The sequence below is a fragment of the Sciurus carolinensis genome, chromosome 2 (assembly GCF_902686445.1).
Source record: "Sciurus carolinensis chromosome 2, mSciCar1.2, whole genome shotgun sequence".
Lineage (NCBI taxonomy): Eukaryota > Metazoa > Chordata > Mammalia > Rodentia > Sciuridae > Sciurus > Sciurus carolinensis.
This window is the reverse complement of record NC_062214.1, coordinates 84,047,720-84,072,276: the sequence shown is the minus strand read 5'-3', so window position 1 is coordinate 84,072,276 and position 24,557 is coordinate 84,047,720. Positions and strand designations below refer to the sequence as shown.

The 24,557-nt window shown below is 43.3% G+C and overlaps 1 protein-coding gene and 1 non-coding gene across 3 annotated transcripts in view; both read left to right on the top strand.

Moving 5' to 3' along the window:
• Thsd4 (thrombospondin type 1 domain containing 4) overlaps positions 1–24,557 on the top strand; it is a 590,727-nt gene that overhangs the window by 558,004 nt on the left and 8,166 nt on the right. For both annotated transcript variants that reach the window (XM_047539595.1, XM_047539596.1), the window contains 6 exons: positions 3,270–3,545; positions 10,254–10,383; positions 11,360–11,564; positions 12,087–12,260; positions 18,882–19,055; positions 22,686–22,865. In XM_047539595.1, coding sequence (XP_047395551.1) covers positions 3,270–3,545; positions 10,254–10,383; positions 11,360–11,564; positions 12,087–12,260; positions 18,882–19,055; positions 22,686–22,865 — 1,139 coding nt within the window. The remainder of the gene's footprint in view (positions 1–3,269; positions 3,546–10,253; positions 10,384–11,359; positions 11,565–12,086; positions 12,261–18,881; positions 19,056–22,685; positions 22,866–24,557) is intronic.
• Trnaa-ggc (transfer RNA alanine (anticodon GGC)) lies at positions 23,098–23,171 on the top strand. The gene has a single exon. It is a non-coding gene; the product is annotated as a tRNA-Ala (tRNA).

Here is a 24,557-nt window from a genome sequence, read left to right as displayed (position 1 = left end):
CACCCACACAGAATTTGGATGCCGTTTCCAGGAATGAAACACAGTCTGAGAAATCAAGCACAGATGGCAAAATACTGGGATTTCTGGGATCTGTTGCTTGTTTTTAGGGACAGTTGGATAGACTGAAGGCAAACAGGCTGATGATAATTGATAACAGGCTTAATGGACCTCAGTGAATGGATAGCATGGGGATTCTGGGATCAGCTTCCTGGAACAGAGCAGGCTAGAAGGGAGCAGCGGTAAAAAGTGATGGAGGGAAGGGGGCATATGGACCAGGTTCCACCCCCATGTCAATAGTCAGGAGATCAGAGTCTCAATCCAGCTCTGCCACTTTCTTTCTGTGAACCCTCAGGAAAGTCAGTAACTTCTCTGAACAAATTCCCAATCTAAACAAAGGGAAAAAGAAAAACTACATTCAAAAGTCATCTTTTTGGAGATGTGGGTAGAGATTGAATAAAAAAGGTATCTTCATTTTTCCTTAGTTCCTAGCACATATAAGATACTAAAAAGATTTTTAATTGTTTTTGTCTAATAACAATCTGCATAACGTCATTTGGTCTTCATTCTGTTGTTGAATCAGCAAGCTTGGTATAAGGTGGTTTAAAGCCAACAGAGTAAGAAAGCACTCACTGATAAAGGGTGGAGAGAGCCCTATATTTTTTTAACTGTGTTTTATAGAAACTCTAGAATTTGCCTCTTTGTTCTATATTAAAATGATCCATGCTTGAACAATATTCAATCAAAATGGAAATATATAAAGTCAAAACAGTTGCCACGTAATTGGCAAAACTTGGAAGCATCCAAGATGTCCTTCAGTAGGTGAGTAGATAAACAGTGGCATATCCACACAGTGGAACAGCTCTCAGTGGTGAAAATAAATCAGGTTCCAAGTCACCAAGAGACCTGGAGAACCAAGCACAGTGGCACACACTGGTAATCCTAGTGATTCAGAAGGCTGAGATAGGAGGATCACAAGTTGGAGGCCAGCCTCAGCAACTTATCAAAACCTGTGCGAGAACCTGTGTTTAAAATTTAAAAATTGAGGGACTGGGGATATATCTATCTCAGTGGTAAAGGACCCCTGGGTTCAATACCCAGTACAAAAAAAAACATGAAACACAGAGGAACCTAAAATACATATTACTAAGTGAATCTGGGCTATATACTTACTGATTCCAACTATATAATATTCTAGGAAGGTCAGAATTAAGGAGACAACTTTTTAAAATCAGTGGTTGCCAGGGGTGGGAGTAGAGAAGAATGACCAGCAGAGGAGAGGATTTCAGAGCAGTAAACCTGTCCTATATGACACTATAATGGCCAATGTATGTCATTATGCTTTTTTCCAGACCTATAGATGTAAGCATCAAGTGCAAGCTATGAACTCCAGTGATAATGATGTGGCAATCTAAGTTCATCAGTGGTAACAAGTGTACCCTCTGGTGCAGGATGTTGATAGTAAAGGAGGCATGTGTGGGGACAGGGGACATATGGAATTTTGTGCCCTCTTCTCAGTGCTGCTTTGAACTTTAAACTGCTCTAAAAAAATAAAATAAAATAATTTAAAAAAAAATAAAAAAGCAACAGCCTCCAGCCCCATCCCAATCCCAGAGGGAATCTCTCTTAACAATTTGATGGGACTCTGCCACACCCCTTTATACACATACACAAACATGTTTGCAGACAATCCAAATCTTTGTCTACAATCTCGAATATATGAGGAATATCACAGAATATTATTTTCCATCACTCAGTTTAAATCCAACCACAATTTCAACCTTCTTTGAAACTGGTAGAAAATTTGGTCTGTCAGCATGGGGGCTACACACACACCCATGCACACACGCTCAGATATGAGGAAAGATCCCAGAATCTTAGAAGATCCAAAGCATTGGCTGGACCCTCTGGAGGTCTATCCATGCCAACTCCACTGAGATGGTGACACTTGCCTCAAGGGAAGTGCAGGTTGGCTCCCAGCCTGTGTTGGGGACAAGAATGCTGATGAGGCTGGCAGCCAGTTCCCCAACCCCACTCCAGATGTGGCCTCCTTCTGGGTCGCTGCCTGGTGCATGTAAAAGTCCATGGTACTCAGAAAACCCAAGACCTCAGACTCCTACTTTTCCTATGTTGGAAATATCTCTGTTCAAAATATTCCTTTCCCTGTTCCCTCCCTACCTACCTCTTCCTCCTCCCCCTACCTCTTCTCTTCCTCCTCCTCCTCCTCAGCTGACAGAACTTCCACTTTACCCTCTGAGAGCCCCGCTGCCCTGTGCTAAAGGCACAATGCAGCTTTACTTTTCTCTCCTGCAAAAAACCAAAGTACAAAAATCTAAGGGCATGGCTCCCCTTTCAGTCTGGGGGAGAAAAAGGAGGAAAAAAAGATAGAGAACCAAACACAAATTAACATCTCAAAAAGTGACCTGCCACATCTGCATGTGCCTATGTATACACAGTGAATTCTATGCCTTTTTTGTTCATCAAACAACATATCACAGTCAATATCTCCATGCCAGAACACAGATGAGCTGCATTCTTTTAAAAAACAATTGCGTAGTATTCCATTTTGTAGTTGCAGCATAATATATTTTAATCCCTACTCTCAGTGAACACTGCAGTCTGTTCTACTGTTTTGCTATTTCAAATAATAACCATATTAGTAATCATGCTTGTATGCACAGCTTTACATCAAAGAATGAGAATATTTTTCTGACAAATATTCTAGAAGCTGAATCACAAGGTCAAAGGGGTACATGTGAATTTAAATTGTGGTTAGCTAGTGCCAAATCACCCTCCAAAATTTGGCAACTATTTGCAGGCTCATTGACAATGAATTTAAGTGTTTTCCTGTACCTTCAACCAGAGGTTTAGGACTCTGGGGTTTCCCAACTTTCTAATCCTTATCATTAGGTAAATGGAGCAGTCGAGGTTTTTATTCTTATCTTCAGATGTAGTTCTTTTGTTAGGAGTGACGTTGAACATTTCCGTGTGGCTTTTGACTGTTGCATGTCTTTTTATGGAAACTGTACCTCCATGGCCCTTGTGTAATTTTCCTGTTGGAATGTTCATCCTTTTCTTATTGATTTTTAGTCATGTCTTGAATATTAAGAAAAATAGTGTCTGTTTATTTTAAATATCCTAAATATACTCTAGTGTTGCAGATTAGAAATGATCTCATGCCATGTAATTTCTAATGCTGAAGCAATTTCCTCTTTCAACTCTGTGTCCAAACTGATCTTGCTTCTCTGTGTGTGTGCACTGGCCTCTCCTAGGGGAACCCTTCAATGGCCAGCTGGAAGCAGAAGGTAGAAGCCAGGAAGATGGAGAAGAGAAAGAGAGGGACGGAGAGAAGGAAGATTTGCATGGTGAAGCACCTGAAATATTCACCTCAGAATCCGTGCAGACCTTCCCAGTCAGGCATACAGAGAGATTTTCTTCCCATCGACCAGACAACTTGGTGCCACCAGCACCACAGCCCCCGAGGCGAAGCCGGGATCACAACTGGAAGCAGCTGGGGATGACAGAATGCTCGACAACCTGTGGGAAAGGTGAGCCTGCTTGTGGGATAGGATGTCCCTGCAGAAGCCAAGCAAGGAAGGTATGTCCCATGGGGTGTGGCAAATCCTCACTTCCATGTGAGATGGCCCACCTGTGAGATGGTTCATTAGCATAACATACTGGGTTCGAGGTCCCCAAGATGACCCTTGGACTTGATGATCTACTAGGAGGACTTACAAGATTCAGAAAGGTTGCTGTGCTCATGTTTACCCTTTATAACAGTAAAAGGATATAGATTAGAATCAGCAGAGAGAAACAGCACATGGACAGAATCCAGGGGAAACCAAGTGCCAGTTTCCAGGTGTCCCCTCCTAGTAGAGTCACATAGAGATGTACTTCATTTTCCCAACAGTGATGTGCAACAACATATGCTGAGTATTGCTGACCAGAGATGCTCACCCAAGTTTCAGTGTCCAGGGTTTTTTGGGGGACTGGTCACATAATCATGTAATTTCCACATGGCTGGCAATTAGCTACTCAGGCCTTAGCACCCCAAGGTCAAACCAATACAATGTACCAAGGCTTGAGGCATACAAAAACAGTCACTATAAATCACATTGTCACCATAAATTATCTTGACAAATTCGTACACCACAACCCAAGATCTCAGGCATAGAAAAACACTTGCCAGTAGAATATTCCAAGGACTCCAAGGTCATCTCCCAGCTGCTGATTCAGAGCCAGTCATGAGAACAGGCCTTTCTATGCAATGTGCAGGGTTTGAGCAACCCAGAGCTGCTGAGTTAAGCCTTTTCTGGGCATATATATTCATTAATAATTGCACATTTCAGATCTAAAAATTGATGCACAAGTCAAGGTTGTAGAAGGTTTACACAAATGACATTTGAAACTCGCTCAAATCTAAGAATTTCAGGAAAAAACATGCTTTGGGAACTTGGGGTGTTAATTAGCTAACTTTTACAGTCACCATTTCCTTTCCATACTCTCCCAGTAAAATATTAATTCCAGATTCCTCCAATATCCTAACCCAGTCAGCTGGGACTTCCAGGGACAAACCTATTACCCAACAGTCAGGTTTATTAACTCGTTGCAGGAAGGGAGACTAGAAAGCTGAAGAAGCGTGGGGTGTCTCTCCAATCAAAAGAGAGTTCTAGGATTTGGGAGATGGTTGGAGTTTGGGTGTCATTTCAGTAAAGCAGAGTTTTGATAAGCTCAAAGCAAAATACTGCTGGGTCATGGCAACAGGAGGCCTGAACATGAACCCAGCGTTCCATTTCCTTGGAAACTCTAAGGTTAGGTTAGATGTGGATCGTGGTATCCAGAAATTCCTTATGTGACATTGGCCCCTTGATAGGAAATGAACTCAGCTTCTGCTTCAAAGTAACTTTGATCCTCACTGCAAGAATACATCTATGAACTGTGTAGTTATCATTTCCTTCATTTATGTAATAATAACCTCTCATTTGTACTAAAATTCTATTATTGCCCCTGAAATGACTGTTGTCTGAAAGGAGTTTATGGGGCTGGGGAGATGGCTCAGTCGGTAGAGTGCTTGCCTTGTAAGCACAAGGCCCTGGGTTCGATCCCCAGCACCCAAAAAAAAAAAAAAGTGAAGGGAGTTTATCATAGAAACAAAAAGGCTGTGTCCCCCAGGATTTTCTACAACCTGGGACACTGTGTGATACACCCAGAGGAGTGGTTTGGGAATTTTTTTCTTTTTCTTTTTTTCAAGAGACTTGAACCTGAGAAAATGAAATTTGGAAATCTTGACATAATTAGAACATGGAAAAACCTCTTACGATTGCTTCTAAAGCTTTTGTCTTCCTCATAAGAGCATTGACTTAGTGGCTTTGAGAATAAAATTTAAGTCTTAGATTCTTCTGGGAGCTGGAGCTCCTCCTGCCCAGAACCTCTGCAATTCCATAATGACTTGGTAACTCGAGTATTCATTTATAAGGTTTTATTCCAATTTTATTGTGTTCATGCTTGATACATGTGCAAGGAATGTGGATTGGCAATTCATTGAACCCAACTTCTTCTGTAAGCTTTATGAGGGAAAATTAAATGCCTATAGAATGTGTCTTGAGAGAGGCAGAAAGCTAGGGATAATTCTGCATTAAGGCCAAAATCATTTTAATGAGACTCTGGCCATGACATTTATAGATAAGTAGTATGTAATGTAATTAACATAGGAACCCAAGATCAGAATGTATTATTTCCAAAATACTCTGCCTTTATATAGTGGTGTGATGCCTGTTAAAGGATCCAGATACACAGAACTAGGTGAAAATGAGGGAAAGTCATTAAAAGGCTGAAAATTATCATGTGGTTTTATATCAAGGGTGGCATAGATAGAAGATTCTCTTCCACCTCACCCAGCCACCGTAAGGCATTGCATTGTGGACATAGTGAGAAAAAGACAGAAGTATGTACCCTTGGCCAACACATCCTTTAGACTCTGTATCCAGCAGTAACTGGATCGATGCTGCTTCCTTGTCTAGGTGGCCATTCAGCAGGCCTCTCTCTGTTCTATACCTGACATGATGAAGAAACCCTTTATCCAAAGGTTCCATTTACTTTGGCCCCTAAGCCACCCTGGCTATGTGATCCACACTGAGGTCAAAACTCTCCCTCCTGTCCTCTGAATGATGAACAGCAAACTCCTGTTCATGCTCCTAGACCTGCCTACCTCAGACGCCACCTCCTCTGTGAAACTTTCCTGATTCTGCAAGGTACAGGTAGGCGCTTCTGCATCTGGGACTCCCAGCAGTTCAGGACACATATCTGTCCCCGCCCTGCCTGACTAGGCTGGCTCCATGCATAGGCAGTTTGTCTCTGCACCTGGTACCATAGCCCAGCAGGCACTCCTCAAATGTGTCTAGGATAAATGAATAGATCATTACATTTCAAATGTGGACTTATGAACTATTAGAAAAGATACAAGAGCAGTTATATCTTTGTTATATCCTAGGTACACAATTCTATCCTTGCCTTTACCCCTGTGCTATGTCAGTAACATAAAGAATGTGGATTTATGTATTCAAAAATAAATAATCTGTGTCTCTAGGTTTCCATATGACTCTGTATGACCTTCTGAGGTAGCATTTCTCCTTGACATGGTGGACTCTCATACAGACTCTCTTACCAGATTGTGAGGTATGGAATTTAGCATCCATGTTGCTCATTTTAAATATTTCGCCTGTACGCAACCACCTGTGCCTGTGCACACCCACACTTGGTATCGGCCACTCATGAGTATCTGAGGTGACATTCCTACCCTCTTCTTTTCCTTGCTAAACAATACTGGTTTGGGGACCAAAGAGATACTGCAGAGGTACATTGGGAATAAAACACACAAGGGTGTGTATTCTTCCCCTACCTTTCCCTTTTCTTATAGTCCTAGCTCTCTTTTTCTTTCATGTGACAAATGCCAGCAGCCCAATGGTGCCCCTCCTGTGCTCCCTCTAAAGTGATGTCACCAGATGTACAAGGCCAGGGAGGCAATGCAGATGCACAGAACATACAGCTCACCTCACAGTCATCACGGTCATCAGTAGGAGCATCAAGTGTGTTGTGACCAAGAGATTCTAAGTGCCAGCTCTCCCCAACCATTCCTGCACAACCCAAATCCACACCTCTTGGGATCTCATCTCCCAGACTCTTGCCCATCCTCCCTAGGGGAGCCAAGCACACATGTCTGTGTCTCACATTTGCATATCCCTTTTTGTAATGCTTCAGCAGCATCATGACAGTCATGGCATTATCCTCTCAGGGCAGCATCCAAGAGTGGCCCACACTCCATATGGTCACTCCCCAGACGCTGTCAAGGTCCTGTTGTGGCTCAGTTGATTCCTGCAGGTTCAAGCCTAGAGTTATTAATCTTTTACTTGATTCATCTTACTTCTATCTCTCCATAATGTCTCGCTGACCTCTACACCATCCCTTGAATTCACTGACTAACCCCATTTATTATATCCTAATCACCTGTGGGAGAGTTCCCAATTCTAACATAGCATACTTCTCATTTGATCAACATTCCCACATCCAAGCCAGACAAACCAAACTCACCTTTGTCCTTCTGCCTGAAGCCCAGCCAGCACCTGCCCTCACCACCCTGTCCTTGCTTGCTGGCAATGAGAGGAATCATTGGATTATAATCTTGAACAATGGGAGGTGGCCAGGTGCCATTCTGAGTGACAGTCTCCCTTTCTGCAGATACAAGAACTCACCTAAAGAAAGAAACCATTGCAGTCTCTGGAGTCCAGAATTGTAGATCTGGTATTTTCTCACCATCAGAGAGACAAAGAGCCTCTGATTTCATTTCCTTGGTTCATTTCCATGGAGCTGGACCATGGACAATGGACAAGGCACATAAAGGCAATAAAATGGTGGAGGAAAGGCAAGCAGTGGCCACCTGCCAAATGTCCCCAAGCAGGACCCATCCTTCCAAGCAAGAGCATTCCTAAGGTATCCTGTATCCTTTTAGCTAAAAATATTAGGTTTCCCCCATGTGAGTGCCAAGTAGTTGGGGTAGTGACTTTTGCTTTCCAATCCACAAACTTATAAGTGGAAAAGTTAAACCCACATGGTCTAGAGGGAAAGGAATAGGCTAAATAAGATCTTTACTTAATCTCTCAATAGCTGTGTCCTACATGGGCACACTGCAAGCTGTGAGCTGGGTCTTGTTCTTTTTAACTCAGCACAATATGCTTAATGTTTGTTGAATTTAATTAGAAATCTCTTCTGTTTAATGGAAGGAGATACGTAGTTGAACAAAATTTAATTCCACAAAAGTTTTTGTTTCCCATTAATTTTACAGTCAGCACTGCTTTTTACTGAGCTAATAATTGGGCCTAATTGGAAGGTTATTTTAAATAATGGTCTCAAGTTATAGCTACACTGTAAATTTTTACTACCAGAGTCATTTAAACAAATGATCATTTCAGATTCAAAACTATCTTACAAACTGTCAAGTTTCTTACAAGAACTACCCTCTGGCTCGCTGTGTCATACAAAGTCAGTTTGAAGGATATCTGAGACACTTGCATGACTGATGACATACCGAGACACTTGGGTTAAAAACCTTCTCATTACAATTAAAATTGTAGCAAGTTGGAGGTCCAGAAAATATAAGTGCCCGGCCAATTAGCAACAGAAATAAGCAGCTTTAGAGTAAATTACAGTGTTCTTCCCTGCAGGAATTGTGCACCTCCCTGGACTGGAGGTAGACAGCTATTTGTGAAGAAGCATCCTCAGAAGCTTGGTTCAGGCAGTTTATTCCATAGGCTTCTTTTCTCCCTTCTTTAATATTCGCTATACCCCGTGTCGTCAGCAGGCGGCAGCAGAGAGGAATATAGAACTGAATCGAGAGCTGGAAATTCCACGTAACAAATTCTGGCTTGTTACCCAAAATAGTTTTATCCTAACTAAGTCAGTGAAACTCGGCTGTGTATTTAAAACAAAGACCTGAGATAGTATTTTTTTAGAAAAATACTAGAAAACGGGTATAATACCTCTATGTAGTCAGGTTTTCATCTCTGTGACAAAGACCTGAGAAAAACAACTTAGAAGAGGAAAGATTAACTTTTGGCTCATGGATTCAGAGGTTTCAGTCCATGATCAACCAACTCCACTGCTTTGGGCCAGAGGTGAGGCAGAACATCATGGCAGAGGGGCATGGCAGAGGAAAACTCCTCAGCCCATGACAGCCAGGAAGCATATAGCAGGGTGCGGGGGGTTAAAAAAAAAAAAAAAGTCCCCAAGGGCACACTCCTGAGGACCTACTCCCTTCAACTAGATTTTACCTCCTAAGTTTCCACCACCTCCCACTAATGCCATCAAATTATGACTCCACCAGTGGTTTAGGTCACTGATTAGAGTCCTCATGATCCAATCACATCTCAAAAGCTCACCTCCAAATATTGCTGCAACTGGGGACAAAACCTTGAATACATGAGGCTTTGGGGGACATTCCAGATCCATACTCTAACAACCTCTGATAAATATTCATTCAACATGCTTGTACTGAGCACCTGTTACTCTCCTAGGTCCTGGAGTTACCAAGATGAATAAGAACTAGGCCTGCCCCTGAGTAGCCCACTGTCTTCATGAGAAGCAGATGCACCTGATAACTGGAATGCCATTGAATTATTAGAGGAATATAGAAATATGTTCCAAAGGGAGGCAGCAGCTATTCTTGAATCTTCTTCCAGCTTTTCTTCAACCTGCCGCATGTGTGTACCTGGTCTAGAAAATCAGTTTTCAAGCAGATACTTTTATTACGGATTAACCACCTGGACGGCCCTTTGCCCCAATACAGGTGCACTTAAACTACCCAAGCACAAGCCTTTCTCTGAAACATGGCTTGACCCCTCCAGGACACTTTATCTGGGATGTTTCCAGAGCACCTTAGAAAGTAACTATTTGTGTCCATTCCCAGCCTAATGAACTCTTTTTTGTTATTTCAAACAATTGTGAAAATTGTTTTTATCAGGCTTTGAACATATTCAAACCATGTCCACAAATAGAGTATAAGTTCTTCAGGCAGGAGCTGTGTGTGACTCCTTTGCACACCACGGTCCCTGGCAGAGTCCTGTGAGTAGGTGCATGTCAGCACACAAGTGAAGCAGGGCCTGTGGGGATGTCCTCCTTTCACTGGCGCCTTGACACCTGCGCCTGTCCCTGAGCCCAGCTTCTAGTGTGTGGAGATGACCTTGGCGCACTCATTGTCATTACAGGATCGCAGTACCCTGTTTTCCGCTGTGTGCACAGAAATACTCACGAAGAGGTTCCAGAGAGCTTCTGTGACTCCAGCATGAAGCCAACCCCCGAGGAGGAGCCCTGCAACCTCTTCCCTTGCCCAGCCTTGTAAGAGGCCTCTGTCTAGGTCACTTATTGTCGGGTCACTTCTGGTTGGTGTGCATGAGACCTTAGTAGCAGATAGATTGGAGTTATTAAACTAGTCTAAATTTGATTTGGAAACACCAGACTTGAACTATGCATGCCATGTGGTCTGTTTGGCAAGCCTGCCTTTCTGGGAAAACCCAGGAGCTGCTGGCCTTTAGCAAGTGGGCCCACTGAGCAAGAACGCCCGCTCTTTGGGAAATTGAGGCAATTGGGTTTTAGCCTGGTAAGGAAAACAGAAGGAAGCAAAGAATGGGAACCCAGTATGATCAGTGCTGTGGTGAGCTGAGTACAGAGAGGGGGTGCTAAGAGTGGCCTGGAAAATTCAGGAAAAGTGTCTTGGGAAAGGTCTTAGCCTGGTTAGAGACTTCCTGAAGAATGGGGGGAAAGACCCTAAAAGGCCAAAGCCTAATTCTCTGAATAATGAAAATAAAAATATTCTCATCCAAATGCATAATGAACACGTGCTGATGTCATTACACAACTATTCGCTGAGTTGGGACAGCAGAGGAGGATGTGCAAAACGGATGTGGAGTCCTTGCAAAGGAAGGGCTGCTGGAGGGAGGTCTCTTAGTTCCAAACTGGGTTTATGTTCCACAGGGCAATTAAATTCCCCTTTGGAGTTGTTGGGTTTTGTTTTGCCTTGTTTACTAGATAGAAATCCATTGTACCTTCTCAGTTTTCTATAACTTTGCATAGAATCTGAGCTCTGGTCACTGGTAAATAGCATGTCAAACAAAATTCCCTTCCCTTATGATGAGTCAGATGACCTTAGGTAGATTTGTAACCAATGCTCTAGGAGGAGGGTTCCCCAGTCATTCTGATGATTATGAACAGGCTGGACTCATGCTCCCCTCTGCTAACAGAAGGCTCTCTCTCTCTCTCTCTCTCTCTCTCTCTCTCTGTCTGCCCCCCCACCCCCACCTTGTTCCTGAGCCAGCTGGGACATCGGGGAGTGGTCTGAATGCAGCAAAACCTGTGGCCTGGGCATGCAGCACCGCCAGGTTCTGTGCCGCCAGGTGTATGCCAACCGCAGCCTGACGGTACAGCCCTACCGCTGCCAGCACCTGGAGAAGCCTGAGACCACCAGCACCTGCCAGCTCAAGATCTGCAGCGAGTGGCAGATCCGGACTGACTGGACCTCGGTATGGGGTGGGGCCGCCTGCTGCAGACCGCCTGCAGGACCCACCAACACTCTCCCACCTCTTCCCACCAGGACCTGAGACATGATGACCCTCAGCTCCCCAGGAGGGAGCCCATCCCTGGGGTGCTGGTTTACTGTGTTTGCAAGTTCTGGGATGTACCAACAGCTCGATATAGTTCAAGCTGTTGTGCATCACCCCCAGTCAACTTCATGGGTGAACCCATGGGAGCCCTTTGCCTGTCAACCTCACCTGACCCAGGTGTCGTGGTGGAGTGAAGATTGGCAACCATTAGCATAGCCAATGCTCCCATTTTATAGATGGAAAGACTGAGAGCCATCAGAATAAAGTAGACAAGATTTCATCTCAGAAGGTCCTAGAGAAAAGAGGTGTGAAGTGTTCTAGGGCTGGAAATCCTCCAAGGGAACCTAGCAACACCGGGGACCTCACCACAATTATCCATTCAGGATGCAGGTGATGAAGAGGGAGGACACATGCCACTGATGTAAGCTTGCTGTGTTTTAGTGCTCAGTGCCCTGTGGAGTGGGACAGAGGACCCGCGACGTGAAGTGTGTGAGCAACATCGGGGACGTGGTCGATGATGAGGAATGCAACATGAAGCTCCGGCCAAATGACATCGAGAACTGCGACATGGGACCCTGCGCCAAGAGCTGGTTCCTCACCGAGTGGAGCGAAAGGGTGAGTGTGTTACTGGCAGACGGCCTTGGGCCAGGCTGCTGAGCTTGAAGGCAAGAGCTGCATGTCCTAGCATGTCACCAAGTCACACAAAGACAAATCACTAGCTTAGAATCCCAAGGCTGGTTTCTTTTTTTTTTTTAATTTTTTACAGATGCATTTTGATTCACTGTACATAAAGGGGGTACATCATTCCTTTCTAGGGTTGTGCACGATGTAAATTCACACCATTCGTGTAATCATACATGTACACAGGGTAATGATGTCTGTCTCCTTCCACCATTTTTCCAAGGCTGATTTCTGACTTTGGTAAAAAAAGACCAGAGATTAATTATTACATGCTTTGTATCCTCATCTGAGGATTGAGAGGCTCCAAGATTGAGGAGTGGGTGTGAAAAAAAATGAACTTAACTCTCCTTAGCATTGTTCATGATTATTTAAAAGTGAAATGCTAAATATAGTGCATGATTACATCACATCTTTCATGCTTTGTGAGCGCCTGGCAAATAATAGACATTCAGCAAATGGTAGGCACCTTCCCTGCTTTTTTTTTAACTTTATTTTTTTATGTGGTGCTGCGAATCAAACCTAGTGCCTCACACATGCTAGGCAAGTGCTCTACCACTAAGCCCCAGCCCCAGCCCCACCTGCTCAGCTATTTAAAAACTAAAAACATTTCAGAAACTGTTCTTCTCCCCAGTAGCCTGGTTCCCTCAGGTTCTCAGGTGCCAGGTGTCAAAGAAAAATCCAAAGGCATACGTAGTTAACTCGGAGTCCAGCAGTGACTTGTATGCAAGGGAAGCCAGGTTTAGACTGAGTTCATCTGTCACAGGCAAAAATAGGGTTTATATGAGAAAGGGATTCTGGAGATGGGTGGTGAGGGCCACACAGAAAATGCACCTAGTGCCCTGAAGAGTGTTTAAAAATGATCACAATGACAAGTATTATGTATAAATATATATGACAATAAAAATAAGTTTTTATTTTTATTTTTGAAAAAAACACTAAGCAAAATTAAAGAGCATACATTGGGGTGGGGAAAAGAGAAGGGAAAGAGATAACAAGTGTCATTTAATTTCGTCCCCTCATCATCACATAATCCACATCAGAGTTTGTTATTCAGAAAGAAGGGCCAACCTGTGAATGCAGCCTTTGCTCCACCCTCAGAGATGGTCCTGAGACGCTCATGAGGGGTTTGTCTTCTTGTGGATTCAGTGCTCCTCGTGGCGCATAGCGGCCGCCCCTTAGCCACAGGACCCCTCCAGATAGAGAGCCTTTGGTACAAACATTGAACCCTTAGGATGAGCCGACTGGACCCTGAGTCTCAGGAGGTGGTAAGGGGCACCAGCTTAGCCATCTGGGAGGCTCCGCCAAAAGGGAAACAAATGGAAAGTGAGCGCTCGTCTAAAGGCGTCCACCAACTCAGACTTGGTCCTCCCGCTGAGTCCAGAGGAGCTCACCCCGGTTCTGCCTGCACACCCCTCCCTTCCAAGCCTCCCAGCCCAGACATTAGTGGGCAGTGTTGTGGAACCAGTGCTGGAAGGAGTTGGCGAAGTCACGCTGGTCAGCTCCCTGCCAGCATAGGGATGCTCTGCACCTCCCTGCCAAGGGTCGTTCAGGTTCTTCTGATTCCTGGGTCAGAAGTTCTCCCTGTGTCCAGACACTTTGATCTGTTTCTCACTCAGCTCCCGGTATGGGGAGGTTTCCTTTTACAGTGAAACAAAGTGCCACCGACTCCTGCTTGTCCTTTACAGAATCCGAGTGTCCCCTGCTTACTATGATTGAACCAGTCCCCCATGTTTTTTTTTTTTTTTTAATTTTCTACTATTTTAAATGGGACCTTCAAAGGATATTCAGTGAATATTCTTCTGCATCACTCTTTATATGTGCCTTTTCTTATTCCCCTAAACCATTGTCTAGGAAGTGGAATTATTGAACCAAAGGTTATGGATGCATAATATGAACTCGTAATACATTTTAACAGACTTCTCAAGAATGATTATTTCAACTTAGAACGTCCCCAACAGAAACTAAGAGCGCTTTAATAATCAGTTTATTGCTGGGAATCATTACAGTTTTTAATTCCATCTCTCTGTCTTTGCTACTCTCTGAAAAAAGCACTAGACTCAGACTGCAGTATATAAAGATAAAACAACTATGTGGACAGGAAAACAAACTGCCTTGGCTCATTGCTCTGTGCATCTGTATATTTATTTAGTACAGTAAAACTCTACACATAAATTTTCCAAGGATTTTCACACCAGCTATTTCCCCTTCAGTAACAACTTCTAAATTTCCCCTTAATGTCAATTTGCTTTTTATCTTAACATAAGTATTTGCTGCATCTAGTCCCTAGCTTACAATTAAAATAGAGCAAAGAATGAACCTTTTATTCTTCTATTTAGAGAACGTTTTTGTTCTTTATGGAAAAGATGTTTCAAGACATACAAGTCTGGGCCTAGGATGTAAGTAAATAAATTTTGCTTTGTCTACCCCTAGAATATATAATTATCCCTAAATGTCCATTCTTACTTTAGAACTTTAGAAATAGCTAAGTGGTAGGAGGATGCTGTTGGGTTTAAGGACAGCTCATTGCCTTTGGCATCATCTCTGTGGCCATTTTTTTTTTTTTTTTTTTTTTTGGACTAGGGATTGAACCTAGAGGTGCTTAACCACTGAGCAACATCCCCAGCCCTTTTTAGTTTTGACTTTGATACAGGGTCTCCCTAAGTTGCTTGAGGCCTTGCTAAATTGCTGAGGCTGGCCTCAGCTTGAAATCCTCCTGCCTCAGCTTCCCAAGTCGCTGAGATTTTAGATGTGCCCCACCACACCTGACCACTACTTACTTCTTATTTGGCCTTGAGCAACTGCTGAGTCTCTGAGCTTCAGTTTTCTCATCTGTAACATTGACAGGTGAGCCTTAAGGATTAATGCATTGGAAATCATGACCAAAGTGAGGCTGGCACAGTGGGGAGTTTTCTGCAGGCTGCTTCATCCTTCATAGGTTCCATGTCTACGCTGGACCTTTGAGCCACCAATTGACCTTACAAGAGGTTCACTCTCCATGAAAGGACTGACCACCTGGTGGCAGTGCTCCACATTTGAATAGTCACTTTATATAAAAATCAACCCTATTAAGCTTCAGTCTATATTTGCAATTTTTCGTTATTGAGAATTAGCATGTATTGAGCATGTCTCGCATACCACACATGATTGAGACACAGCCTCTGATTCACTGAGCTCAAGGAGGAGAGACCAGAGCTAGGCAGAGTGGTGCACACCTATGATCCTAGCTACTCAGGAGGCTAAGGCAGGAGGATTGCAAGATTAAGGCCAACTTAGCAAAACCTTTTGTCAAAATAAAATAAAAAGGATTGAGGATGTAGCTTAGTGGTAGAGAACTTCCTACCACCTATGAAACCCTGAGTTCAATCCCTAGTACTGCAAAAAAATTAATAAACAATTTTAAAGAGAGGGACAGACCCGAGAAAATGAGTATGTGTGTCTTCATTGCCTTACTTTAAAGCTTACTCAGTCCCTGCTGCCGAGAGGGACTCCCCTGCCCCCCATTTCTGCTAGTAGGCTTCCTGGGCCAGGCCCTAATTGGGCCCTTCACATTTAAAGTTGTGCTTTTCACTGCCATTGGTATAATAAAGCAAAGCTTCTCTACAGGTCCCATCAGTGTGATGTCCTCTCATTCGTCCTTAACAGTCTTCTAAATTAAGCCACCTAGGAATATGGAGAAATTTTCCCAGATGCCTGTGAGTTCTAGGTTTGGAAAGCAGAAGATGAAATTACATTTAGTCAGATGTAAAATTATGTGGGAAGAAATATCTTTAGTGGGGTGGGGTCATGGCTCAGTGGTACAGCACTTGCCTAGCACATGTGAGGCACTGGGTTCGATCCTCAGCAACACATAAAATAAATAAATAAAGGTATTATGTCCATCTACAACTAAAAAAAAAATTTTAAGAACCTTCCTGTTCCTGAGACCTGAGTTCCCCAAGATAGTCTTTAAAAAAAAAAAAAAGAAAGAAAGACAGAAAGAAAGAGAAAGAAAGAAAAGAAATATCTTTAGGATTTTAAACATGGAGCTAATCGATATTTGCTTTGCTCTTTTTTTTTTTTTTTTTTTTTTTTTTGTACTGGGTATTAAATTCAGGGGCACTTGAACACTGAACCACACTCCCAGCCCTATTTCATATTTTATTTAGAGACAGGGTCTCACTGAGTTGCTTAGCATCTCTCTTTTTACTGAGGCTGGCTTTGAACCCTCGATCCTCCTGCCTCAGCCTCCCAAGCCCCTGGGATCATGTGCTACCGCACCCAGCTGCTTTGTATTTTTTACAAGAGAGTGAGTATAAATACCTTGAATTTTAAAGTTAGGAAGAAGACCCGATCATGCACAACTGAAACAGAAAACCCTCCAGACTATACTATTCCAATTATTTTAACAGAATATTCTTAACCTAAGGAACTGATTCATTGTCTCAGATTTCTAATGATAATGCAAAAAGAGCAAAAGTCATAAAATGCATATGTAAACACATAAAGGAGGGAAAACGTGTCCTCTACCCTCTTACATTTTTCTGGCTGCAGCCTGTGAATTAAACTAGCAAAATATCAACAGGAGGAAGATATACAAATTTTATTGGATGTTAATATGTTTGTGTGACACAAGGAACTTCATTGGGAAAAGAAGCAAATATTCCAAAGAAGCATCTGCACTCAAGGGTTATATACCACTTTAACAAAGAACAATAAATTGTAGAGAAGTAACTAGACAAGGGGAAGGAGTTGGGGTTCAAGTAAGTTATAAGAAAGTGACAAAGAAGTATAAGGGGGAAGTAATGGAAGATAAGGATTATTTGATTAAGTCTATGCAGACTCATCTCAGTGATAAAAATATTCTCTTCTTCCTAGTACTGGAAAGACACCTTTCTCATTGGAAATGCATGCTCTGCTTTTAGGAAGAAAAGGGAAGGACAGAGAGCCCTTCTTGCTTCTGTTATTTCTCAATTGCCTTCAGCTCAAAAGAATTAGTACACTGAAACAGCATACTCCGGGTTGCCTGTTCTGGCCCTCTGCAAACCCTTCTCTCCAGAGGGGGTTTCCTCTAGGAAGAGTCTGGCCCAGCTCAGCAGAAGCCACGTAAATGTTTGACTGTTCACCTGAGGTGTGGTTTTATGAGAATAGACAGCAGAAGACAAAAATGGAAATGGAAATTTTGATAATGAAATGAAGTTATGAGGATTTTTTTCCTTTCCTCAAAATAGTGATTACTAAGGGTGGATGGAAAAGGAAATGGGGAACTATAGGCAGGGGATATGAAATAGCAGATATGTAGGATGAAAAAAATTTAGAGCTCTCATGTACAACATGAGGACTATAGATAATAAATTTGTACTGTATATGGGTTCATGCTAAATTAGTAGGTTTTAGTTGCTATGGCCATAAAAAGGGAGGTAACTATGTGAGATGATGGGTATGTTAATTTGCTTCGCTATAGTAATCTTTTTACCATTTCTGTGTCCCATAATATCATGTTGTATACCTTAAATACATACACAAAATTTAAGTGGTAATTGGTAGAAACCAAACTCTAACTCTGTCCTTAAAAGAAGACTTAGCTGGGCACACACTTGTCATTCCAGCAGCTTGAGAGTCTGACAGAGAAGGATTGCAAGTTCAAGGTCAATCTCAGCAACTTAGCAAGACCTACTGCAACTTAATGAGACCCTGTCTCAAAATAAAAACTGAATTGGGCTGAGGATGTAGCTCAGTGGTAAAGCATTCCTGTGTTCAATCACCAACACCAAAACATAAAAAGAAAAGAAAATTGAGAAACCTTTAGAATGGGCTTTGGTCATGCTATAAATGACCACCTATAGGACAAAGGTATTAGAGAAATGAGCAAGGGAGGACCCAAGTCCATGTTCATTTATTCAGCTTATATTCATGGATTCATCCATGGACAAGATGCTGATCTGAGAAGGAAATAAAAATGATTTAGTAGTCCCTTTCCTTGCCAAGATTATTTCTATAAAGAAAAAAATAAAGAGCTAGGACACAAGTAACAATAACACAAAAGAAGACAGACTACAGAGTGCCATGAGAATTCTGATGCTAATAAGTGCCCTGAATTGGGTGATCAAGGAAGTTTTCACAGAAATGACCATTTGAGCTTAAAGGGGTCCTGGGGAAGGGAAGAGCATTCCAGGCCAAGGAAACAGCTCACTGTGGGCACTACGAACCTGTCCTGCAATCAGAGAATTGTGGCCACCCTGGCTCTGCAGCATGAAGTGTATGGAATGGAATAATGGAACATTCATCTGGAAAAAGAAAGCTGATTGGGACCAGATAAAACTTGTGAATTGTTTCTGGAATTTTCTATTTAGCATTTTCAGACTACAGTTGACTGTGGGGAACCAAAACTATAGAAAGCAAAACTAGCAGATAAGGGGAGGCTAATATAATGGGGTAGGCTGTGCATGGGAAGTGGTCAGGTGTATCTAGGAAAATAATTTGGCAGAGAAATAAGGTGATCCATCCTCCTTGGCATCATTCGGAAGAGGCTTCAGAGCCTGGGCTGCTTCTTCTCTAACCTGCCCTCCTCTCTCATAGTGCTCAGCTGAGTGTGGGGCTGGAGTGCGGACTCGCTCAGTGGTGTGCATGACCAATCACGTCAGCAGCCTGCCCTTGGAGGGCTGCGGGAACAACCGGCCAGCAGAAGCCACCCCATGTGACAATGGGCCCTGTACTGGCAAGGTGGAATGGTTCGCTGGGAGCTGGAGTCAGGTGAGTGGCCTGAACTGGGTGTGTCTCTCTATCCTATGCAAGAGGCAGCATCCAGAGGGCTTAGGAACCAGAACTTTGTGGCGGGTGTCCCAGCTTTGAATCCCAGCTGTGCACTGGCTCTCTGTGACTCTGGAGAAGCTACTTGGGCTTTTGGTGCCTCATGCAGTGGGCAGTATTCATTAAGCACCTACTGTGTGCTCGTTTCAACACTTACGCTACATCAGTGAGCAAAACAAATATCCCTGCTCTCAGGGAGCTTATGGTCTGGCACGGTTTCCTTATCTATAAAATGCTGGCAATGACCCTGCCTATGAGGTGACAAACACAGGAAGTTATAATAAACACAGGAAGTTACAGCTGCTGCTTCTGCTGCTGCTCTGATATTTTTACTGTTAATTAGGTCAGCTTCGTCTGCACTCACAGTGTCAGAGTGGAAAAGTTTATAAGCTGGAGTTGTACATTATAAAGAACATCTGAATACTGAATACTTTAATAAAGTAACTTGATTGATGAATTAATTCTTTCTTCACTGTTCCAACTTTGAAGGCAAAGTGGCAAGTGGTTCCCTCTGATTCCCCTCTGTGATTCCCCTTGGTGTTTGAGTTCTTGGACCACTTAGCATTTGGCTCCCGGGGCTGGCTGGTTCTCCAAGGACATTTTGGCTGATGGTTATGATTTACACATTATCAGGACCTCTGGCTCCATATAGAATTTTATTTCTTTTAAGTAGTTTTAAAAACAGACCTTGAAAAAACTGGACTGCCTTGTCCTTGTAAATTGATACAAGCCCTTTGGAAAGCAATTTGGCAATAAAAGTCAAGACCCATAAAAATGTTCATTTGCCTTCACCCAGTCACCCTACTCCAGGGGATTTGCTTTAAGGAAATAATTAACAAGAAAAAGGCTTTTTCAACAGAGATGTTCATGACAGCAGGATGGTTAGGGATATTATGGGATGTCATAACTTAGTAAAAGATCATGTACCAATGACAATGATCATTAAAGGATATAAAAAGTGTATGTGAGGTAATAGCAAGTGAAAATAGAACACGAAAATATATAAACCCTATGATCTCAACCACTTCAAAATATAGTTTTTATGTAAACAGCATGGAAAAATGTTTCTTTTCCATTTTTCTTTAATGTTCTTATAATACAATCCATAAAATTTCAGAAAATTCAGACAAAAAGAGAATTCAAGTACCTCCAATGCCTACTTTGGTGAGCATCAGAGTCACATACATTGATAACTGATTCTGGCTCCACTTCTCACTAGTTTTCTGACTGGAGCTGGTAATTTAATCCCTCTCTGAGCCTGTTCTCTCGTCTGAATATAAGGATAGTACCAATCTTCTCATGCTGTTAACAGGTTTCATAAGATGCAGTACATACAGGGAGTTATTCATTGCTTGGGACATGGGGAACCTTTAATAAATATTAGTTCTTTTTCCATTTTCTGCCAGTTTTTTGACATGTTTGCCCCTGCCCAAGTCCAGAGAGGCTGAGCCCTGGGCCCAAGCTTACCAGCAGAGGAGGAGGAGCAGGCTGGAAAGGGGAGGGTCTCTGCCATAGGACTGCAAGCTGGAAGCACCACTTTGGGTGACCCAAGGTGACTGGGGCTGAGTTGACCCTGAGCTGCATTGTTTATAAGACCCAGAGCTCAGGGCTAAGTAACAGCTGCAGCACTGTCCCCCTAAGGGACACACGCCACAGTGGAAAAGAAAAGACAAATTCATGCTCCAGAGTCTACTGCAGTGTGCCCACAGCTGCTGCCACCACTACCACCATACCTCCAGCCCCAAGCAGTCAGGAGCCCAGGTCCCTGGCACCCATGGGCTAAGATGGACCTATCCTTGAGCTGTAGCCCTATGTCCTCCAGAGTCCTCTGAGACCCAGGCCCTGGTCCATCTCCTCTGGCCCTCAGTACTGACCCAATCCCACAAAGCATGGCTCCAGCTAGGGCCAGACATGCCACTGTGCCAAGGTAGATGAACACATATGCACGAACACACCGCTCATGTCCTCAGCTGCCAGAACCTGACTGCCTCAGCTCTGCTGTGACTCCCCACCATCTCTCCAATCCCTGCTACCTCCAGGGTAGGCAGACAGCGTGGCCAAACCAGTGCCTGCGGCTCCCCAGGGCACAAAAGGCAGGTAGGAGATCAACCTATGAATCTCTCAAGGTCCTGATGGAGCCTGCATCCCAGCACTTGCTGACCAGAAACAGAAACACGGCGATGTACTGGGGACCCTCCCACAGTGCTGCTGTTGTTTCCTCTTTCAGGTCTTAGGGGTCAGGGGAATCTTGTTGTGAGCAAGAGAAGCTAGAGAAGAGGTACAAAGTACCCCCAGGAAAGAGATGGGATTGGGGTTTGTAAGCAATATCCAGGGCACCCCCAAGAAAGCTCCCCAGCCCTAATGCAAACAGGAGTAGCTCAGCCTCTAAATGACCACCCTGGCGCTGCCTTCTGAGGCGGATTCTATGCACCTGTAATTAGAGGGTGGAACGGATGACTGGAGATCCCACTTAGAATCACGCATCAAGTCAAGTAACCTTCGCCGTCGGAGCTGACTCCCAGGGAGACACCAAGCCTTGCAGGCTGGATCTGAGGGGGTGGGGAGTATGTCAAGCCAGCACCTTTCTCATCCCTTTCTATGAAGCCCCAGGCCCAGTGTCCCTCTCAGATGAACGAGGGAGGGAAGTCAGCAGAGATGTGGCAAGAGCTTGAAAAGTACAAGCTGGGGTAACTCCCCTGCCCACTCACCCCCCAGACCCACCAGAGCCCCAGGGCAGTGCTAGGCATGAAGAGTTCTTAGCTGAGAGACCAGGGTGGCTAGGTACCAAGAGACTTGGCCAGGGTGCTCAGAGCACAGGGTCTTGGGTGAAGCAGCTTTTAACCAGACTTTTTTTTTTTAATTAAATATTATTGGTAGCAAAGCACCTAGGACCTAAATCCCCAAATAATTCAGAGATGACTGTTTATGGGACTCTAAATATACCAAATATCCATGAAAACTGAGGCAATAGAAGAGACCTCTGTGAAACTGTAGTATTAGACCTCAGCAGTCACAAATTCAGTTGGACCCCATAGCACTAAGCTGAGCAGAGGGGAAAGGAGCAGGATTCAGGGCCTGTCTGTTAGGAAGGGAGGAGTGGCCATAGGGGACATTGCCCCAAGTCTGGGGCCTTTTCCTCAGCTTATGTGTTCAAAGAATTTTAAGGTAGTCCTTTATCCACAAGTGTGTAGGCTCTGAGAGGTTAATTCATCCATGCTATAGCACCTCTGAGAAGTGTCAGAGTCTACTGGATAGAAATAGCCAAATTAACCAGCTGTCAGGTTCCTGTAGGGAGTTTAAGAGAAACAATTCGATCCCAGCACAGAAGGCAATGTGGTATCAGGGACCAGCACCCTTGAGCTGTGACAACCCAAGGGCACTGGCTCTCCATTCCAGAGCAGAACGGTTATGAAGACTGGAATCCACATGTAACTTCTCCTCCAGAAACAGTTTCAGGTTCCCTTGGGTTCTTCCTCACTGAATTGGTGGCAGAGTGGGTGCTTCCCTTGATGGACAGTAGTTCTTGTCCGCGTTCCATCACATGGCACCATCTTTCTCTGTTGCTTTCTCCAGTGTTCCATCGGGTGTGGGAGTGGCACTCAGCAGAGGGAGGTGATTTGTGTGAGGAAGAACGCAGACACCTTTGAAGTGCTGGACCCCTACGAATGTTCCTTCCTGGAAAGACCCCCCAGTCAACAGTCTTGCCACCTCCAACCTTGTGGAGCTAAATGGTTTAGCACAGAATGGAGCATGGTAAGTCATGATGCTCTTGATAGACATTGTCTTGATACAGTGTTCCTCTGCTAGCCTCCCAGAGTTGCCTCTGGGCCAGGCCTGGGCTCAGTTGAAGAGTGGATTCTAGACTCCATAGCAATCTACTTTACTAGCTACTGCTGGGGTGCCCCCTGCTCAGTGGGGGTGAACTTAAAGCTTGGATGATCTTGACTTCTAAATTGTAGAGGGTATAAAGCAGTGACTCTGGGCTGGGGATATAGCTCAGTTGGTAGAGTGTTTGCCTGGCAAGCACAAGGCCCTGGGTTCAAATCCCCAGCACCGCCAAAAAAATAAAATAAAATAAAAAATAAAGCAGTGACTCTTTCAGTGTGCGTAAGAATTATATGGGGACCTTGTTTGAAAAGACCAAGTCTGGGTCCATCCTGGACAAAGAATTTGCCTTTTTAATAAGCAGGAAGCAGTCAGCCTTGGTCTGCATTCTGAGAAACACCACACTGCTTAGGAACAATAGTTGATGGGATTAAAGAATGTTGTCAAAGGTAATAGATCGTAACTTAAAATAAGGTACTGTGTTATAACTTATTAATTAATGTATCTTTAAAGATTGTTTTCTAGTTTCTCATTTCATCCACCGAAAAATCCTAGGAACAGTGACAAATGCAGTGCAAAGGGCACTCCTGACATCCAGAATGCAGTTTTTAAATATCCCTTGCCACTAGAAGGGATCAGGGATTCTTAAAGAAAAGGCTGGTTCCAGATCTGAGACAGCAGATATAAGCTTCCATAGCAAGCAAGTAGCAAGAAAGTTCTGAAAAACAGCTGAATTCATGTCCAAAAGACTCAAGAGACAACTTTTATAGTCTTCTGCTAGACACTGACGGATGGTTTGAGCATTAATAAGAATAAAACTACAATTAATTCAATGAAATACATTGTATATATTTAAATCCATTCATTTGTAATAGGTTTATAGCAATAAAAAAATTCTTAAGAGCTGGAGGATGAGCACAATGGTAGAGCACTTGCCTAGCATGCACAGGGCCTTGGGTTTGATCCCCAGCCCTGCAGAAAAAAAGTCAAAAACAATAAATAAATCATTTTTCAAAAAGCAAAACAAACTAATAAGTCACCATTACAAGATGTTAGAGAAACACCTCATTATTCTGAAAAGTAATAAAGAGAAAGAATCAAGCATTTACTCTTTTTTTTTTTTTAACTGTACCACCCAATAAGCAAAATTTAAATTTGGGAAAGGGATTCTTAAGAAGAAACCAGAGAACTGTAAAATCATTTTTCAGCCCCAAATGATCTAAGGATCTAGGCATTGCATATCAGTGGCTGCTAACATCCCCAGAAGAGAGGGAACCACACAACTCCAAATCAATCCTGCACCTATTGAGGCCTCTTCTAGATCCAGTTTTCAATTGATGGAAATAAAGAGAACAGAGGAACATATTAAACTGCACCATGGGGATGCCATCAGCAAAATCCATTCTGTGGGATTCCACAGAACAAAAACTCAGTTCTTTTACCAAAAAATGTTTTAAGTACATGGGAAAAAGTCATTGGAAAGGAAACCTGTGAATTAAGAATCATAAAAGATATCAACTAATTGCCATGTGCAGACCTGATGTGAATCCTGGTGTTTAAAGAAAAGCAAGTTTTTTTAAAACCTATGAGATTCATAAGGCAAGTTAAAATAGGACCACT